Source organism: Macrotis lagotis, chromosome 7 (genome assembly GCF_037893015.1).
Source record: "Macrotis lagotis isolate mMagLag1 chromosome 7, bilby.v1.9.chrom.fasta, whole genome shotgun sequence".
NCBI classification, from domain to species: domain Eukaryota; kingdom Metazoa; phylum Chordata; class Mammalia; order Peramelemorphia; family Peramelidae; genus Macrotis; species Macrotis lagotis.
This window is the reverse complement of record NC_133664.1, coordinates 203,213,408-203,229,434: the sequence shown is the minus strand read 5'-3', so window position 1 is coordinate 203,229,434 and position 16,027 is coordinate 203,213,408. Positions and strand designations below refer to the sequence as shown.

The following is a 16,027-nucleotide window of genomic DNA, read 5'->3' as shown; positions in this document are numbered from 1 at the left end:
ATCTATGCCAGACTGGAAAATGTGTGTAATTTCTTAATTGGGCCTCAACTCTGATTGGAAAGCTCTTCACTGGTTGTATGGGGTGTGTCTTGCTCTGTCCTGCCATGATCAATAAGGAGAGAGAGGAAAGTTCTCTACTTTTTCCCTTCCAGAGAAGTGTCTCCTTTACAAAATATTTCCACCTAGAATTTCTCCCATTCTCAAACTGTTGAAATTCATCCACAGCTTAGCTATTCAAAGCCCCCAGGGGACAATGTTAATTTGTTTGCTTAGCCAATTGTTCCCTTCTTGACTCAAAGAGGTGTTTGCATCTCATAAAGGGATCACAGGGATCATTTGGCATCTCACTCTAACTCCATTAAAACTTCATCACATGTGGCTATATTCTGTGACTATGTCAATTGAATTGGGAGAAAGAGGAAAGGAATACATCCCTTCTTCATTAGATGTAGAAAATAGTCAAAGAAGCATTATTTATGATTGCAAATAGCTAGAAAAATTACCCAGCCAACAATTGGGGAATGAGTAATCAAATTATGCTATGTGAGCATGATGGAATATCACTGTCTTCCAAGAAATATAAAGAGTTTATGTTTCTTTTGAAAAAAATGAGAAATTTCATTTGAAAAAATGGAGAATGAAGAAAGCAGAGCAAATAAATGATATGAGAGTCATTAAAACATTGCAAATAAAGTCATAGAGTCAAGGTTTGAAGGTTCTTGGCTGTAATGTAATTATCAATGTTAGCACTGCACCACAAAGGATATGCTGATTCTTTCCATTAATTTACAAACTTTAGTGCAAAAATCTTTGAAACATTTTTACAGCTAGTATTTCTGATAAAGGATTCATTTCTAAAATATTTAGAGAACTCAGGTAAATTTAAAAGAATACAAGTCATTCTCCAATTGTTAAATGGTCAAGGAGTATGAACAAACAGATTTCAGATGAAGAAATTAAAGTTATCTATCTATAGTCATGTGAAAAAAAGTTCTAAATCATTATTAATTAGAAAAGTGCAAATTAAAGCAATTCTGAGGTACCACTTCACCTGTCAGATTGACTAAGATGACAAAAAAGGGAAAATGATCAATGTTGGAAGCGATGTGGAAAAACTGGGACACTAATGCATTATTGGTAGAATTGTGAATTGATTCAGTCCTTCTGGAGAATAATTTGAAACTATGGTCAAAGGGCTATAAAATTTTGCACACCCTTTGATCCAGTAATACCATTATTATCCCAAAGAGTTCATAAAAACATGAAAAAAAGACCTACTTATACAAAAATATTTATAGCAGCTCTTTTTGTAGTGGCGAAGAATTGGAAACTGTGGGGATGTCCCTCAATTGGGGACTAGATGAAAAATTTGTTTTATATGAATATGATGGAATATTATTATTCTGCAAGAAATCATTAGCCTATAGAACCAGGAGATTATCATACATTTTAATAGCAACATTGTGTGATAATCAACTTTGATATACTTAGCTCCTCTTAGCAATTGAATGAGCAAAGAGTTGTGATAGGAAATGTCTCTATATCCAGGGGGAAAAAAAACCCTTGCAACAAAATGTATTAATTTCCTGAGAGAGAGAGACTGAGACAGACAGATAGAAAGAGAGATATACAGAGGGGAAGAGGATCACAGAAATATATATATATATATATATATATATATATATATATATATATATGTATATGTATATGTATATGTATATGTATATATGTATATATATGTATATGTATATATGTACACGCCACACACACACACACACACACACACACAGAAAGAATAGCCTCTAAAGCAAGAAAAAGAACCAAACTAGAAAATGAGTAAACCAAGAAAAGGATTTATACATAGCAAAAATAATAATATAATAATAATAATAATAATAAATCCTTTTAAAGAAAATAAAGCCTGGTGTCAATGAAGAAAGTTAGGCTTGGGGAGAGGGGTGGTAAGAATTTTTAATCTGTAAGCAAAAACTGGCCTCAATAAAATAAAAGTTCAACAAAATGATAACCAAAGAAAAAATAAGTAGAAGGTTGTAGCAAATTTGAACAATAAAGAATCAAAATTCTCAGGTCAAAATGGCAACAGCCTAAAATGGAGGAAGATATAGCAATATATGTGAAAAGGACGAATCAATTGCAAAGATCTGAAAACACTGTAGGCAAATATACCAAAATTTGAACAGAGGCCAGAGAGATAATCTAAGAAGTCAGATAAACACTAGAAGAGTGTCTAATTCAAAATAGATGCTTAATAAATGTCTATTTTCTTTTCCTTTTATGAGTTATTAAATTAATTGAAAACTACAAAGAAAGTGTTTAATTATTGTTTTCTAGGAAATTAGTCCAGAAAAATTCCCAGAATCTTAAAATCAAGTGATGGACTAAATAGCTGAATAGAACTCATTATACAGGCTTAGAGAGAAATGTCAAAATCAACTTATTCAGACATATTTTTAACAAACTCAATATTTTTCACCCATAAAGAGTGACTCTTACAAGTGGTTTGGAAGAAAAATATCAGCTATCAAAATTCTTTAATTAAAATCACATAGTATATTCATGCATAATGAGAAAACATAAAAAGATGAAATATGACTCAGAGAAAGTCAAAGGAAATTGAACTCTTCCCTAAGATCTTCTAATAAGTTAAGCTTGTTAGAAAAATATATGTCACTGCTGAGGGGGGTGGTGGTGGAAGGAAATCTTGCAACTTAAAAATATACATATGCATATGGATGAATGTTGAAGAAAGTTTCATAACATGTATTTGGAAAAACAAAATATCAATTAAAATATATGAAGGTTTTTATGCATATATTTTCAATCCTTCAACTCCAAATTTACAAACATCTTTAAGAAAACTTAAACAAAGAATTTAATATAAAAATTAGCCCAGGAAAATGCCTTTAGGTATTTCTGGAGAGGCTGCACTAATTGGGGGATAATTTGAAATCTCAAATCAGAATGGACTTTAAGCAAAATTCTAAAACACTTATCAATAGATACATATTTTTTGAAAAATCTATCTAGATTAAATTGATTCTTAGATAAGGTATTAGAATCTGACATTTCTTTAGAGAGCGCATGGAAGAAAGGCATATCTAAAATGATGTCATAGCTACCTGAGTTGAGCAAAACTATAAAGGCTTTTATAATGTTCAGAATGGTATTAAGTGATGCAGGAAGTGAAAAATGCTAAAAATTATAGAGAGCATTATATTTAGTTGCGTGCCAGTGCTTCTGTTAAGAATGGGCTCAGACTAGATAACTATTCCAAGTCACTTAGTATAAGATGCTAAACCCTGATACTGTTTTTAGGTGAGGACATTTCACAATTGAATCATCCAACTAGAATTATGAAATAGACTAGAGGTATGAAATAGGTCTCTCCATATCTCCATAATCAAGGAATTTCAATTGAATTTGAAAGAAAATCAAGACATCTGTTTGGATTGGTTGGTGGATGTGATTATGCTTTAATGGTACTTATATCAAACTGATAAGCTAGCTTGGAATCAAAGATTTGGGTAGTTAATGCCTTAGAGAGGGGAGCCTTCCAGTCATTCCCCTGAAAACAAAACCCTAGGAAAGAGGGGAAAGAAAAGGGGCAATGGTTTCAACCTTCATTGGCTTCATTTTTCCCCTATTCTCCCTATTTTTTGCCCCAGAAAACAACATCTTGAATTTAGTAGGATCAGAGGATTTAAACTTGTTTAAGCATCCAACAAGTGTCCTTGAAAAAGCAATGGCTGATGGCAGTGTCTGCAATAGAAGTTAATGATTGATTGCATGTGATCAGAAAAGACAGATTCAGAGTTCTACAAGTAGATTAGCAGAAAAAGTATATGATAACTCAAGTGTCTATCTTGAAGACTCCAATAAGAAAAATTTGAAGAACTATCACTTAATATTTGTCATATATGTTATTTAAGCTTGAGACCACTTTCCACCAAATTCCATCAGTACTTGTAGGAGAGAGTTACAGAATAGAATGTTTTTGAGTGTAGGAGAGTGTTTCAATGAAGTTTTCCACCATAGTAAATAACTAATTCTACAAGCTAATTGCTGATAATCTTGTGGGATTCTTAATCAGTTGAGACTCATGAGATTTAGTATTAGGAAAACATACCCCAGAACATCAGGTCTGTTTATACAACCTTTTGCAAGCTATAGTGACTGGGTACCTATCCTGCCACTGCATGTGAGGATTGGGAAAGAAACTCCAGAACATATGCTATGCATATATAATATTATATCCTTGTGATATTCTCGATGATATTAATTTTTAGTGAATTTGATGAACAAGGGGTGAAAAGAACTAGTTAAATAAACTAAAAGGGCTTTTGTAGTAGTTAACACTTAGCATTTACATTATACATCATAGGAAAACATTGATGCAACAGAAAAATCACTTCCTAACCTCTCATAAATTTTCTGTTTTCCTAAATACGTGTCTTCCATTTCTACTGTCAAGATACTGAAAAAGGCTGGTCCCTATTCTCTACACAATAATTAATATATATTTGTTGGTAATAGAATATCAGCCTTAGCCTTTTCTTCTTCTTACTAAATGATCCCTAATTCTCACAGGCTTTGTTAATCAGGTCTATTTTCTACTCACTTTGATTCAAACACTCAGGTCACAGTGATTAAAAATAGCACATGGATCAGTCAGTAGTTCCAATTTCAGTTTGTCCAAAAATTCCTTCTGGAAAAAAAGGAAGTGAGCTAGGCTATGCCCCAATTGCTCCCTAGCATGGGAAGATATAGTATCTATTTAAGATGGAGTATACATTCCTTACACTACAAGCTCTCCCCAAAATGTTTTCTAGTAAAGTTGACTGTTTGGAAAGGAACAAGCCATTGGTTTTTTGTTTGGTTTTGACTGGGTTGAGTTTTTTTGTGGAGGAGTTGGGGTGGGTGATGAGGACAAAAGAGTTTCTACTGTAATGTACTAGAAAGTCCTTAGGTTCCAATATATCTGGGAATTTCAAATTTAAAGGTAATTGGGGTGGGGGGGTAGTACAATTCCCTTGCTCCAGACAGTACAAGAAGTGGGTTAAAACTCTCTAGCACTGAACAGTCTAAATCTTACTATTTCAAATAGTATAAGCAGGCTTTTTGTTTTTTATTTTGCTTTTAGGGGAGGAAAGGAGCAGTGGGTTCTACTGCTTCAGAGCATTACTTCTAAGAGATACAGATTGACTCCTACACATCATATCCTTATCCTAGGGGATGTCACATTGAGACTGGACTTGAGGTCATTCATTGTGCTTTATATCCATGACATCGGAATAAATGAAGGAGGATTCTAAAATTTACAATACCACAAATGAGGACATTCCTCCCTAAAAGGGACAAAATTTCATGAAGTATGAGGATTCTAAGCTCTTTTGTGATAAGGTATAGAGAAAGTGTAGAGAGATTTGCATCATACACAGTCCCCTTGAATTTTGACCTAGACTGCTCTATTTAAGCCGTGTTTATGTCTTTCATCTTCAGAATGCACCATCATAATTTCTCAAAGTTATTACTTAGAACACACCCCTCCTACATTTCAGTTTTATTTTCCACATTTTAGGGATGATGAAATGGAAACACAGAGCAGTAGCAGTTGAGCAAACCAAGAAAGGTTGTGATCAAGTCTCAGAACACTAAACACTTTTTGGGTATTTTCTGCATTCTTGAAAATAGTACTGACTCTACTAAAAAATAGTTTTCTGGCCACCCTTCCCCCTTCCATTAAATCTAAAGTTAGAAATTCTTACAGACAGTTACATACACAGCATTATTAGTTTGTTGGTTAGCAATAATTAAATAGCATTCTTATAATATTTCCCAGGCACTGTGCTAAATACTTTACAATTTTTATCTCATTTGATCTTCACAAGAGCATTGGGAGGATGGCACTATAATTATCTTCATTTTATAGTTGAAGAAACTGAGACAAACATGTTAAGTAACTTCTCCAAGGTCAGAGAACTAGGAAATGCCGAAGTTTAGATTTTTTACTGATGTCTTTCTTTTGTCCTTCTCTCATCTCTATGCCACCTAGCTGTCATCTCTCTTAAACAGTCCCACATGTCAAAGAAACTTGCCCAAATCTCTTAAAGAATCTCAATTCTTGGGGGCAGCTAGGTGGTACAGTGTATAGAATACCAGCCCAGGACTCTGAGCTCAAATGTGACCTCAGACACTTAATACTTACTTAACTTTGTGACCTTGGGCAAGTCACTTAACCCCATTGCCTTGTAAAAAATAGAATCTCAATTCTTATTTAGCATTTTCTTTATTTTTATTTAGCTCTCCACCATTCTCTAATAGCTCAAAAAATGTAGTCTTAAGTGACTAATTGACTGTATCACAGAATTCTCTAAATGAAGCAGATGGACATGATTATGGTATTGAAGAATGAGAATTTTTACAAATATATGGTAATGTTTCACAAAATACATTTCATTCGGTGGTATTGTACTTCATATGCAAAACAGTGGACTAGATTCTTTCTCACCCAGAAGGCTCTTCACCATTCTGGAGATTTTAAAGTATGTGAATACAGCATAGCTAGAATCTCACTCCAAATTTGGGGAACATATGACCTCGCTAAATAACTCTTCTTAGCATAACTCCTGTTATATTTCATTTTTTCAGGAAAAGAACGAAATAGCTGGCAAATTAGATCTTTCCAGGGTGGCTAGGTGGCATAGTAGATAAAGCACTAGCTTTGGAGTCAGGAGTACCTGGGTTCAAATCCGGTCTCAGACACTTAATAATTACCTAGCTGTGTGGCCTTGGGCAAATCACTTAACCCCATTGCCTTGTGAAAAAACTAAAAAAAAAAAAAAAAATTAAATTAAATTAAATAAATAAATTAGATCTTTTCAGCATGTACAGATAATTATCTAAACAAACAACTTTGACGTCTCCATAGAACACCTTATCTTTTCCTGTTTTATACCTTTTATACCTTTTACTTTATTCCTCCATTATATGAATTTCAAAACTGCAGAAAATTAAAGGTGGAAGGGAGTTCACCAATGGTCTACTCCAACCCTCTCATTTTGCAGATTAGGAAACAGAGGGTCAGATTTCAGTTTGGGACATTCTGAGCTGAGCATGTTGGATGCAAATATATATAAAAAAAATATATATATATATATATATATATATATATATATATGTATATAAAATCCAACGATATATATAACCCAATAAGCAATCCATGTATGGAGCTCAGCAGAAAAGGCAGAGCTATAGTTTATTGTGTCTCCCAGAGAATACTGGAGTAGAGAGAGAAAATTGTCAATTACAGAATCTTAGAGAATTGACTTCTTTTAAGAAGACAGAAAAAAAGGAGGGTGACAAATTAGGAGATAAGTCAGAAGAGAAACATAGGAATGATAATTTTTAAAAAATCATGAAAAAATCAAAACATAGATTTTTAGACTGTGAATGTCCTTAGTCATCTATATCAATCTCCCTCATTTTAAAAACATGCAACTTGAGATACTCAGAAAGAAATTTACTATATAAATCATATAAGTCGATCATTCTGTCACAATAGAGTTGGGATCAGGTCTCCTGCCTCATTGACCAGTGCAATCTCCATGCAGAGATTGAAAAAGGAAGAGGATATACAAAAAAGGATATTGAATTTGTCAATCAACTCATGAATGGTCTTGAGAGACATATTTCAGTGGGATATGTTGTAAGAGAAATAAGTTTTCAAAGCTTTAGTTAGTAATAGGGTAATGATTAAATGAGAGTATCATGAATGAAGACTTTTATTAAGTTTGGTATTGAAGGGAAAAGTGGTACAAGAGATAATAGAAAGATCAAAACTGATTTTGTCTATTTGTTTTCTTAGAACTAGATAGAGGGGAACTAGTGGTAGGGAAGAGTTGATAATGCAAAAGAGATGAGGTGTAATTTTTCATTTTTCATTTTTAGATCCCTAGGACCAAGCAAGGTGCTTTAGATATAATAGGCACTCAATCTGAATTTATTGAATTTATTGGATTCCCATAAAACTGAAGGTAATAGGAGTACCAAAACATTGTAGAAGATAAAGTCTTTGAAAATAACCTGCTGGAAGCATTTTAATATATTCACATTGTCTCAGTAACACTAATTCCTCATAAAAAATATCTTTTTTACATATCTGGATTCTACAAAACATTTTGAATTATTCCATCTTCAGCTTTAATTAAAAGTAGCTGGATTAAGAGGAAAATAAGAATGGAGAAAGATGAGCCTTTTGAGGGGAAATGTTATCACAATAGCCATTAGAATGCCAAAGATAATAGATAATTGTAGCTAAGAGACAAGTGACTTCAGTGAGTAGTAAGAATATTTCATTTGAAAGCTAGGATCCTGACTTCTGCTTATTACTCATTATGTTCAGTTCATCTATCTAGGTAACACAGAGGACTGATTATGATATGGGGCCATTTGTTTTTTTACTGAGGGAATACTTCAAGAATGTCCTCTCAGATATAGAAGAGCAAGCCAGGGCCCTCACTCTCAATTAGCTGTTATAATTTTTTTTCAAATATCAGTGGAAGATTTACTGCTATTTTCATTTGCCTTCAGGACTAGCGAACTACCATAAGTATGATTCAGAAGAATGAATCTTTAATTGTAACATCATGGCAAGTAATCAACTCCCTAGCCTACCTGATCTCATGACTGTTCTTATTAAGTGGCTGCAAGCTGAGTACATAAGATGTTCTCCATCTTATATGAGGGAGACAAGATTTCTACCATCATATTAATTATGATATATATATATACACACATACATACATACACATATATAATCTACTAAAAATTAGTTCAAAGCTAAGCTAGGAGCAGAACCAAAAATGAAGGTAACCCATTTAGAATCAATAGCATCTTGTGAAAATCAAGATAAGGGCACCATGAAGAAACTAATTTGTAAAAAAATATGCTATCAAAGATATCAAAATTCTTCTGCAAAATGAATCCAGGAAATGAATTGAGTAAAAGATTGTCAGTGGTTTTCTTCTACCCATCTTACATCCTCTCCTCTCTCCCTTAGTCTGAAAATTACCAAAGATATGTCCTACCCTCTCCCATTTTCTCTCCTTGGTCAGAAGGATTATCACCAGTTTGGGGTGCATCTGGTAGCCATCCTCGCTGAAGGATAGATTCCTCCCCTCAAAAGTGACATTGATTAGATACCTAGGAAGATAAAAAGAGAGAGAGAGAGAGAGAGAGAGAGAGAGAGAGAGAGAGAGAGAGAGAGAGAGAGAGAGAGAGAAAGAAAATTAAGCATGGACACAGTTTTATCAGAAATAGTTATAACAACCTTATGTATTGCCTCTCCAACTCTTATCTGCTAGGGAGCTAAAGTGAATATATATCAAGAAAGAAAAAAAGTTTCAAAACAAAAGAATAAATAAGAAAATAAAGATGAAATACAAGAAACAGACAGGCTATACAGTAAAATTACAAGAGGTTAGGGGAAGGAAAAATGAAAGTAAAGAAAAAAAATGAAAACTAGAAGATAGAAAGGCAAATGTAGGGAAAATGAATGCCAAAAGAACTCTCTTTTTAAAAAATTGTGAACAAATGACCATGCTACATGAAATCTAGCATTCATAAATGCTGTTGAATCAAATAAAATATCCATCAGGGTTAATCTGATACATCTTTAATAATAAATTTTTCATGAACATTGTGCTTTATGTTAATTAAGCATGAATTGAAAGGTCATAAATGGTGAGGAGTCCCCAGAACAAATTTCATAGATTTCAGCTTTGCCAGTTCTGTTGGCAATTGGTCAGATGTCAGACATGAGACAAATTTGCTTAGGTTTTTTCTGGAAAATTAGAGACCTGAAACCCTCAATTCTTCATAGAGTTGTAGATCACTTCCCAGAATTCAGTCTCAGAGTTGAGAGAGATTCCAGAGGAAATCTATTTCAACCTGTACTTTCAACCTTACCATAGCATGAGGGTTGACAGATACTGAGGAGACAAAAGCAAAGGGGATTTGAGAGCAAAATTATGGAGCATCTATGAAATTAGTTAAAAAAAAAGAGAACTGGAAGAAGGAAAATGCTTTCTAAGGATCTTCTAAAGAGAACTGACATCCGTAATTCATGAAGATTCAAATATATATACATATATATATATATATATATATATATATGCATCCTCAGTTCTTTGATAGAGCACATCAACAGACCAATCAATCAACAAGTATTTATTAAGTACCTACTATGTAGCAGACATTGTGATAAACTCTGAGATTACAAAGACAGGAATGAAATAATCCCTTTCCTCAGAAAGTATATATATTATATATATATATATATATATATATATGCATTTATGTACATAAATAATGCACAATATATATAATATTTTTGAAAAAATATTTTTAAAATACAAGTTAATTAGGGATTAAAATGACCAGAAGTTATGGGAAATCTGAAAAGATACCATATAGAAGGTGGTACTAGAGGTTTTCTGAGGGAAGTGAGAGATTTAATGAGATGGAGGTGAGGAGGGAATGTTTTTCAGTCATGGTAGAAGTGCAGTCTAAAGATAGGGAGATAGAAAATAGATACCATGAATCTCAAATGGAGAAATGACCAGGTTGACAGATTTGTATCATGTAAGAAGGTTGAACTAAGTTAGGGTCATATTGTGAAGAACTTTAAAAGTCATAGAGTTTATTTCTTATCCTAGAAGCAATAAGAAGTTACTTCAGGGTGTTCAATTAAGGGGGTGGCATGCTCAGATCTAAAATTTAGGAAAATCAGCTTGGTAACTGTATGAAAATATCACAATAGTCTAGGTGACAGGAGGTGAGAACCTGAACTCTTCAGGTTAAAATATTAACAGAGAGAGAAAGGGATAATTTTCAAAGATGTTAAGGAAAAATGGCAAAATTTATTGACTATATTTAAGGTAAGAGATTGAAGGGTCAAGGATAAAGCAAAAGTTACAAACTGAGGCGACTGGAAGGATAGTGAGGACTTTGACAAGAATAAAGAGAGAGATGAGTGTAGGGGAAAGATTTTGTTTTGGACCTTTTGAGTTTGAGATGATGTCACCAGGAAATCCAATTTGAAAGGTCAAATGGTAGTTGGGGTTGTGGAACTGAAACTCAGGGGAGAGACTGTGTTGGAAGTATAGAACGTAAGTCATCAGCATAGATATGACAATTAAATCTTAGAAGATGATACCATTAAGAGAAAAAACATAGAAAGAGATAAGAGCCTAGGGTATAACTTTTGAGAAAATACAACTAGGAGAGACTCAGACCATGAAAACTCAAAGAGAAATGTGTATGTAGGAAGAAAAAATTATTAGGAGTTTCTAATGTGACAGAGAAGTGAAAAAGATTGCAATCTGAGAAAAAAATGCCTTTAGATTAAACAGTTCAGACAGAGCAATTTTAGTTGAATGATTAGGTGAGAAGTCAAATTAGAAAGGGTTAGGGAGTAAGGAGGGGAGAAGTAAAGTCAACCAACTAGGAGTTTAGCTAAGAAAAGGAGAAGAGATACCAGGTGACAGTTTAGATAGATAGAGTCTAGTTTTTAAAGATAGAGACTGGCGCATGTTTGAAGATAGTGGAGGGAAAAATTAGAATATTGAGAAAGATTAAAGGTTGGGGGAAAGGGTGGTGACTGACAGGAAAATTTACTGGGGAATTCAGAAAGGGATAGGATCAAGTGTGCATGCAGAGAGGGTTGGTCTATACAAGAAGAAGAGCTACCTAATTAGCAGAGTGGAAGAAAGGAGAGAGTGGGAGGTGATGTCATGGGTTTTTAAATGAATACAAGGGGAGAAGAGGGAGTACATGCCAACTGGTTTTACTTTTCTCAGTAAAGTAAGAGTCAAGAGCCTCAACTGAGAGGAGAGCAGAATGGGGAGACAGAAGAGGTTTGAGGAAAGAAGAGGTTTGCAAGAGTCACTATGGGAAATAAGGAATCAATTAGAGAAGAATAAGATTTCCTCACTGCTTTGAGGGTCCACTTGAAATTAGATAACATTTATTTGTAACATCCACATGGATATATGCCTTCCACCAATTTCATTCAGTTGCACATAAATAGAAGTCAAGAAGGCATATGTAGATGGAATCTGGATCTGGGATATATCAAAGGATAAATAAGCATGGAGCTTGACCTGACCTTCTGAGGGTACTAGGGATTTTAAGAGATACAGTAAATTGAGCATTCCAGGAATTGGAGATATCTTGAGAGATGGATGCTTTGTAAGGAAGAGGCTCATTATAAATGGATAATTTTCCTTAATATTTAATCTAATAATGGAAACTAATTTCCACTTAATTCTGATTAACTAGGAACTGATTATTGAAATCTTAGTATAGAACTTCAGAGTGATCAACTATATCAGTTTGTGAAAGGGGAGACAAACATCAGACTGAGTCTGAGATGTATAGTGAATTTTAGGAAAGCAGATTTAAAAGATTTTAGAGTAAGCATAGGTAGGAAACAATGACCTAACAATTTGTAGTAGATGTTGGTTCAAGGAAGGATGATTTAAGAAAGAAGGAAGAAGAGCAAGGATCAAGGACCTGAAATGTAGAAAAATAGAACTAGTTGTATTTGATGTTTCTTTAAAAAAAGAATTCAAATTTTTTAACAAGTAAGAAAATGGCTACAGCTTTCACTGTAGAAAAGAAGGTGCTCCCCCTCTTCTAACGACCCAAATGTATTTCCTGACTTAGAACTTAAGAAATAGAGTTTAGTAAGTAAACACCTGGAGAAGTCAGATCAAACACTATGGCCACAGCAGAGGTCTTTTTTGTCTTCCCTCTCACTTTGACAGGTGCTAATATTTCTTTCTTCTAAAAAGCATCTACTTTACCTGTCTGTTGTGAGGATGAAATGATAGAATATTTGCGAAGTGCTTTACAAATCTTAAAGTGCTATATAAGAGCCAGCAACCATCATCATTATTATTGGGAGGGGAGCATGATGTAGTAGATAGAGAGCTAATCTATATTAAGGGAAATCTCTATTCATGTCCTGCTTCTACCATATTTTGTTTATATGATACTGGTCAAGTCTCTCTCTTTTTTTTTGCAAGGCAAACAGGGTTAAGTGGCTTGCCCAAGGCCACACAGCTAGGTAATTATTAAATGTCTGAGACTGGATTTGAACCCAGGTACTCCTGACTCCAGGGCAGGTGCTTTATCCACTACGCCACCTAGCTGCCCCTGGTCAAGTCTCTTAATGCACCAAGGATTTAGCATTGCCAAAAAATTGCCAATCTGCCTTGGTAGAAGTAGTTCCTCACTGGGAATTGCCAACATAAATTATAGACCCAGTCCCTATTTTTTATATATCTCTATCATCTCTATCTCTATCTCTATATACAGATTAGAGAATGAAAGCTATTTGAAGGCAGGAACTGTATCTTTTTTGTATTATACTGGTACACAGTGACTGACACATGGTAAACACTTTAAAATATAATTCTTGATGATCAGATTGATTTCTTTTCTCTGGTGTTGTGATCAGTTATCAATATTACATTCTAGGAAGGCTATTGATAAACCAGAGATTATGCAGAAAAGGGTAATCAGGATTTTGAAGGCTTTGATCTCATGCTATGAGGACCAGTTAAAGGAACTGGGAGATTATGGAAAGGAGGGAGAGACATAAAGCATTTGAAAAGCTTTCATAGACTATGAAATAAACAATCTGTTTATCTTAAGGGGACATATTGAATAGTAATGGATAAAATGGCAAAAGGAAAATTTCAAGCTTGATGCAAGAAAATCTCCCTGGCAACTAGTTAGGAAAAATAGAAAGCTCTTCTTCAGGATGTAGTAAATCCTTCCTTGACAGTTTTTCCAGCAGAAGTTAGATGACAATTTATCAATGTGAGTTAAGTAGGTAGATAGAATATTGTATCCAGCATCAAGAAGACCTGAATTCAAACCATGGGCAAGTCACTTAGCCTTTGTTCACTTTAGTTTCTTTAACTGTAAAATCATCATAATAATAGTTCCTACCAGGGCAGTTAGGTGGTACATGGGGCAGCTAGGTGGCACAGTGGATAGAGTCATAAGGATAAAATGAACTAATATTTGTAAAATGATTTGCAATACTTAAAGCATTATTTAAAAGCTAACTGAATAAATAGTGTAATAAATTACCTTGTAGAAAAGACACCTGTTCAGGTATTGTCAGCCTAGATAATGTCTGAGATCTCTTTTAATTCAGAAATTTTGTATTTCTGAGAGGTACCTTCCTCATAAAACCTTGGAGGAAATGGGGAGAAGGTTCAAGTCAGCTATACCCAATGAGCTGATACTCATATATAGCTTGGGGGAAAGTTTCATAAAGTTGGGTCCCAAAGTAATCAAGCATAGCCAAGAGAATATATTAAAACTCTCATAGTAGCACACATGTTCAGATTAGGAAGAACTATGTAAGCAATTGAGAGGTGTACCAGTGAAATCCTCCCTGCCACCTGCACCCCAATCCCCACCCCATTTCACTGTTGGCTGTTATGAGCTGATAATTAGCACATTCCTCACTGAAGAATTCCCAAAGGGGTACTCATTACAATTGCATTAATACAACTGTGCTAACAATAATTAATGCTCCTTTACCACAACTACCCAAGAAATGAATAATGATTAGCAACATGTTCACATGAAATGTGCTTCTAAGTCTCATGTCTGGTGCTGCCTAAAAGAGATGAATCCATTAAAAAAAACTGGAAAGGTAAAGATGATATTATCAGATAAAAGTAGTTGCCTGATTTGAAGGGGAAGGGGACTCCAGGGAGTGGAAGTCAAGTAAACAAATGGGAGCTCTTTAATTCATTTTAAGTAAAGATATTGATCATCAGAAGTCAGTAAAAAGCCTCTTTTCCCTTGTCTCAATCCACAAACTTAAAGTGGTACAATTCTAGGAAGCCTTCATACCCACATAATCAAGTTGTCAAAACCTAGTCTTTTCTTGGTTGTCTGAAGTGGTTCCCCAGTCAGAAGAGAGTAAAGGCCTTTGGGTCACTCTCTCTATGGTCCAGTGTCTGTCTGGAAACTCACAAACCTTTTTTTCATGATCAACCAATAGTTGACTTCAGAGATATAAATCAAGAACAGAGTAGCAAAACAAACAAAAACCCCCAAAAATCCTCCTTTTCAATTTAACTTAATAAATCCCCCTGAACAGATTTTGACAGGTGCTAAGGAAGTGAGATGAGAGAAGACTGAGGATTGGAGAATCACAGTCTTGGAGAATTTATAATCTACAAAGTAGGGTGAAAAGGAACATAAAACAAGTGTAAAATAACCATACTTAAGGCAAAATGCAATGAGTGACATGAGAGCATTCATTCAAATGAAATGCTACTGTGATTTTTGAAAAAATTAACAGGAATTGAGTCTTGAAAACTGGCTATATTTTAAATGTCTAATCCAATGAATTGGGGGGTGAGGGATGGAGCAATGGAATTCTGCAAAGAAAGGATAGCAATAGTGAAGACCTGGATGTAGGAAACCACAGGGTCTCATTTAGGAACAAATGTTCCAGTTTGGGTGAATTGGCCTACATGTAGGCATGGAAGACATGTAATCTGGAAGGGTAGATTGAGGACAGAGGATAGAAATCCTTCAAAACTAGGATAAGGAAGTTTTATTTGGTAGGCAATGAAGATCCATTAAATATTTTTAAGCAAAATAAGGACAAAATCTGGGATGTGTTTTAGCAAGATTCACCTAGTCTATCATAATACATATTTCTTTTGAGTTCATTATTCTTCAAGCCTATTTTTAAAAACGGATTGTTCTGTCATGCTAATATTAACTCATTTATTATTAATTACATCTAAATATTAAAATTAATTGTTACTAATTAATATCATTATTAATAATAATTCATTCTATAATAAGTCCAGGAAGTTTCTTCTAATAAATATTGTTTAGAGCCTATTTTGGGGTGTATGACTTAATGTCTTTAACAAACATGCCAGAGCTATACATCTAAATC

General features: G+C 34.2%; 1 protein-coding gene across 1 annotated transcript in view; it reads right to left on the bottom strand.

The window, feature by feature from the left end:
• The window catches only part of GRIN2B (glutamate ionotropic receptor NMDA type subunit 2B), a 446,579-nt gene that overhangs the window by 164,380 nt on the left and 266,172 nt on the right, over positions 1 to 16,027 (bottom strand). Inside the window, exon 3 of the mRNA XM_074194545.1 lies at positions 9,108 to 9,222. Coding sequence (XP_074050646.1) covers positions 9,108 to 9,222 — 115 coding nt within the window. The remainder of the gene's footprint in view (positions 1 to 9,107; positions 9,223 to 16,027) is intronic.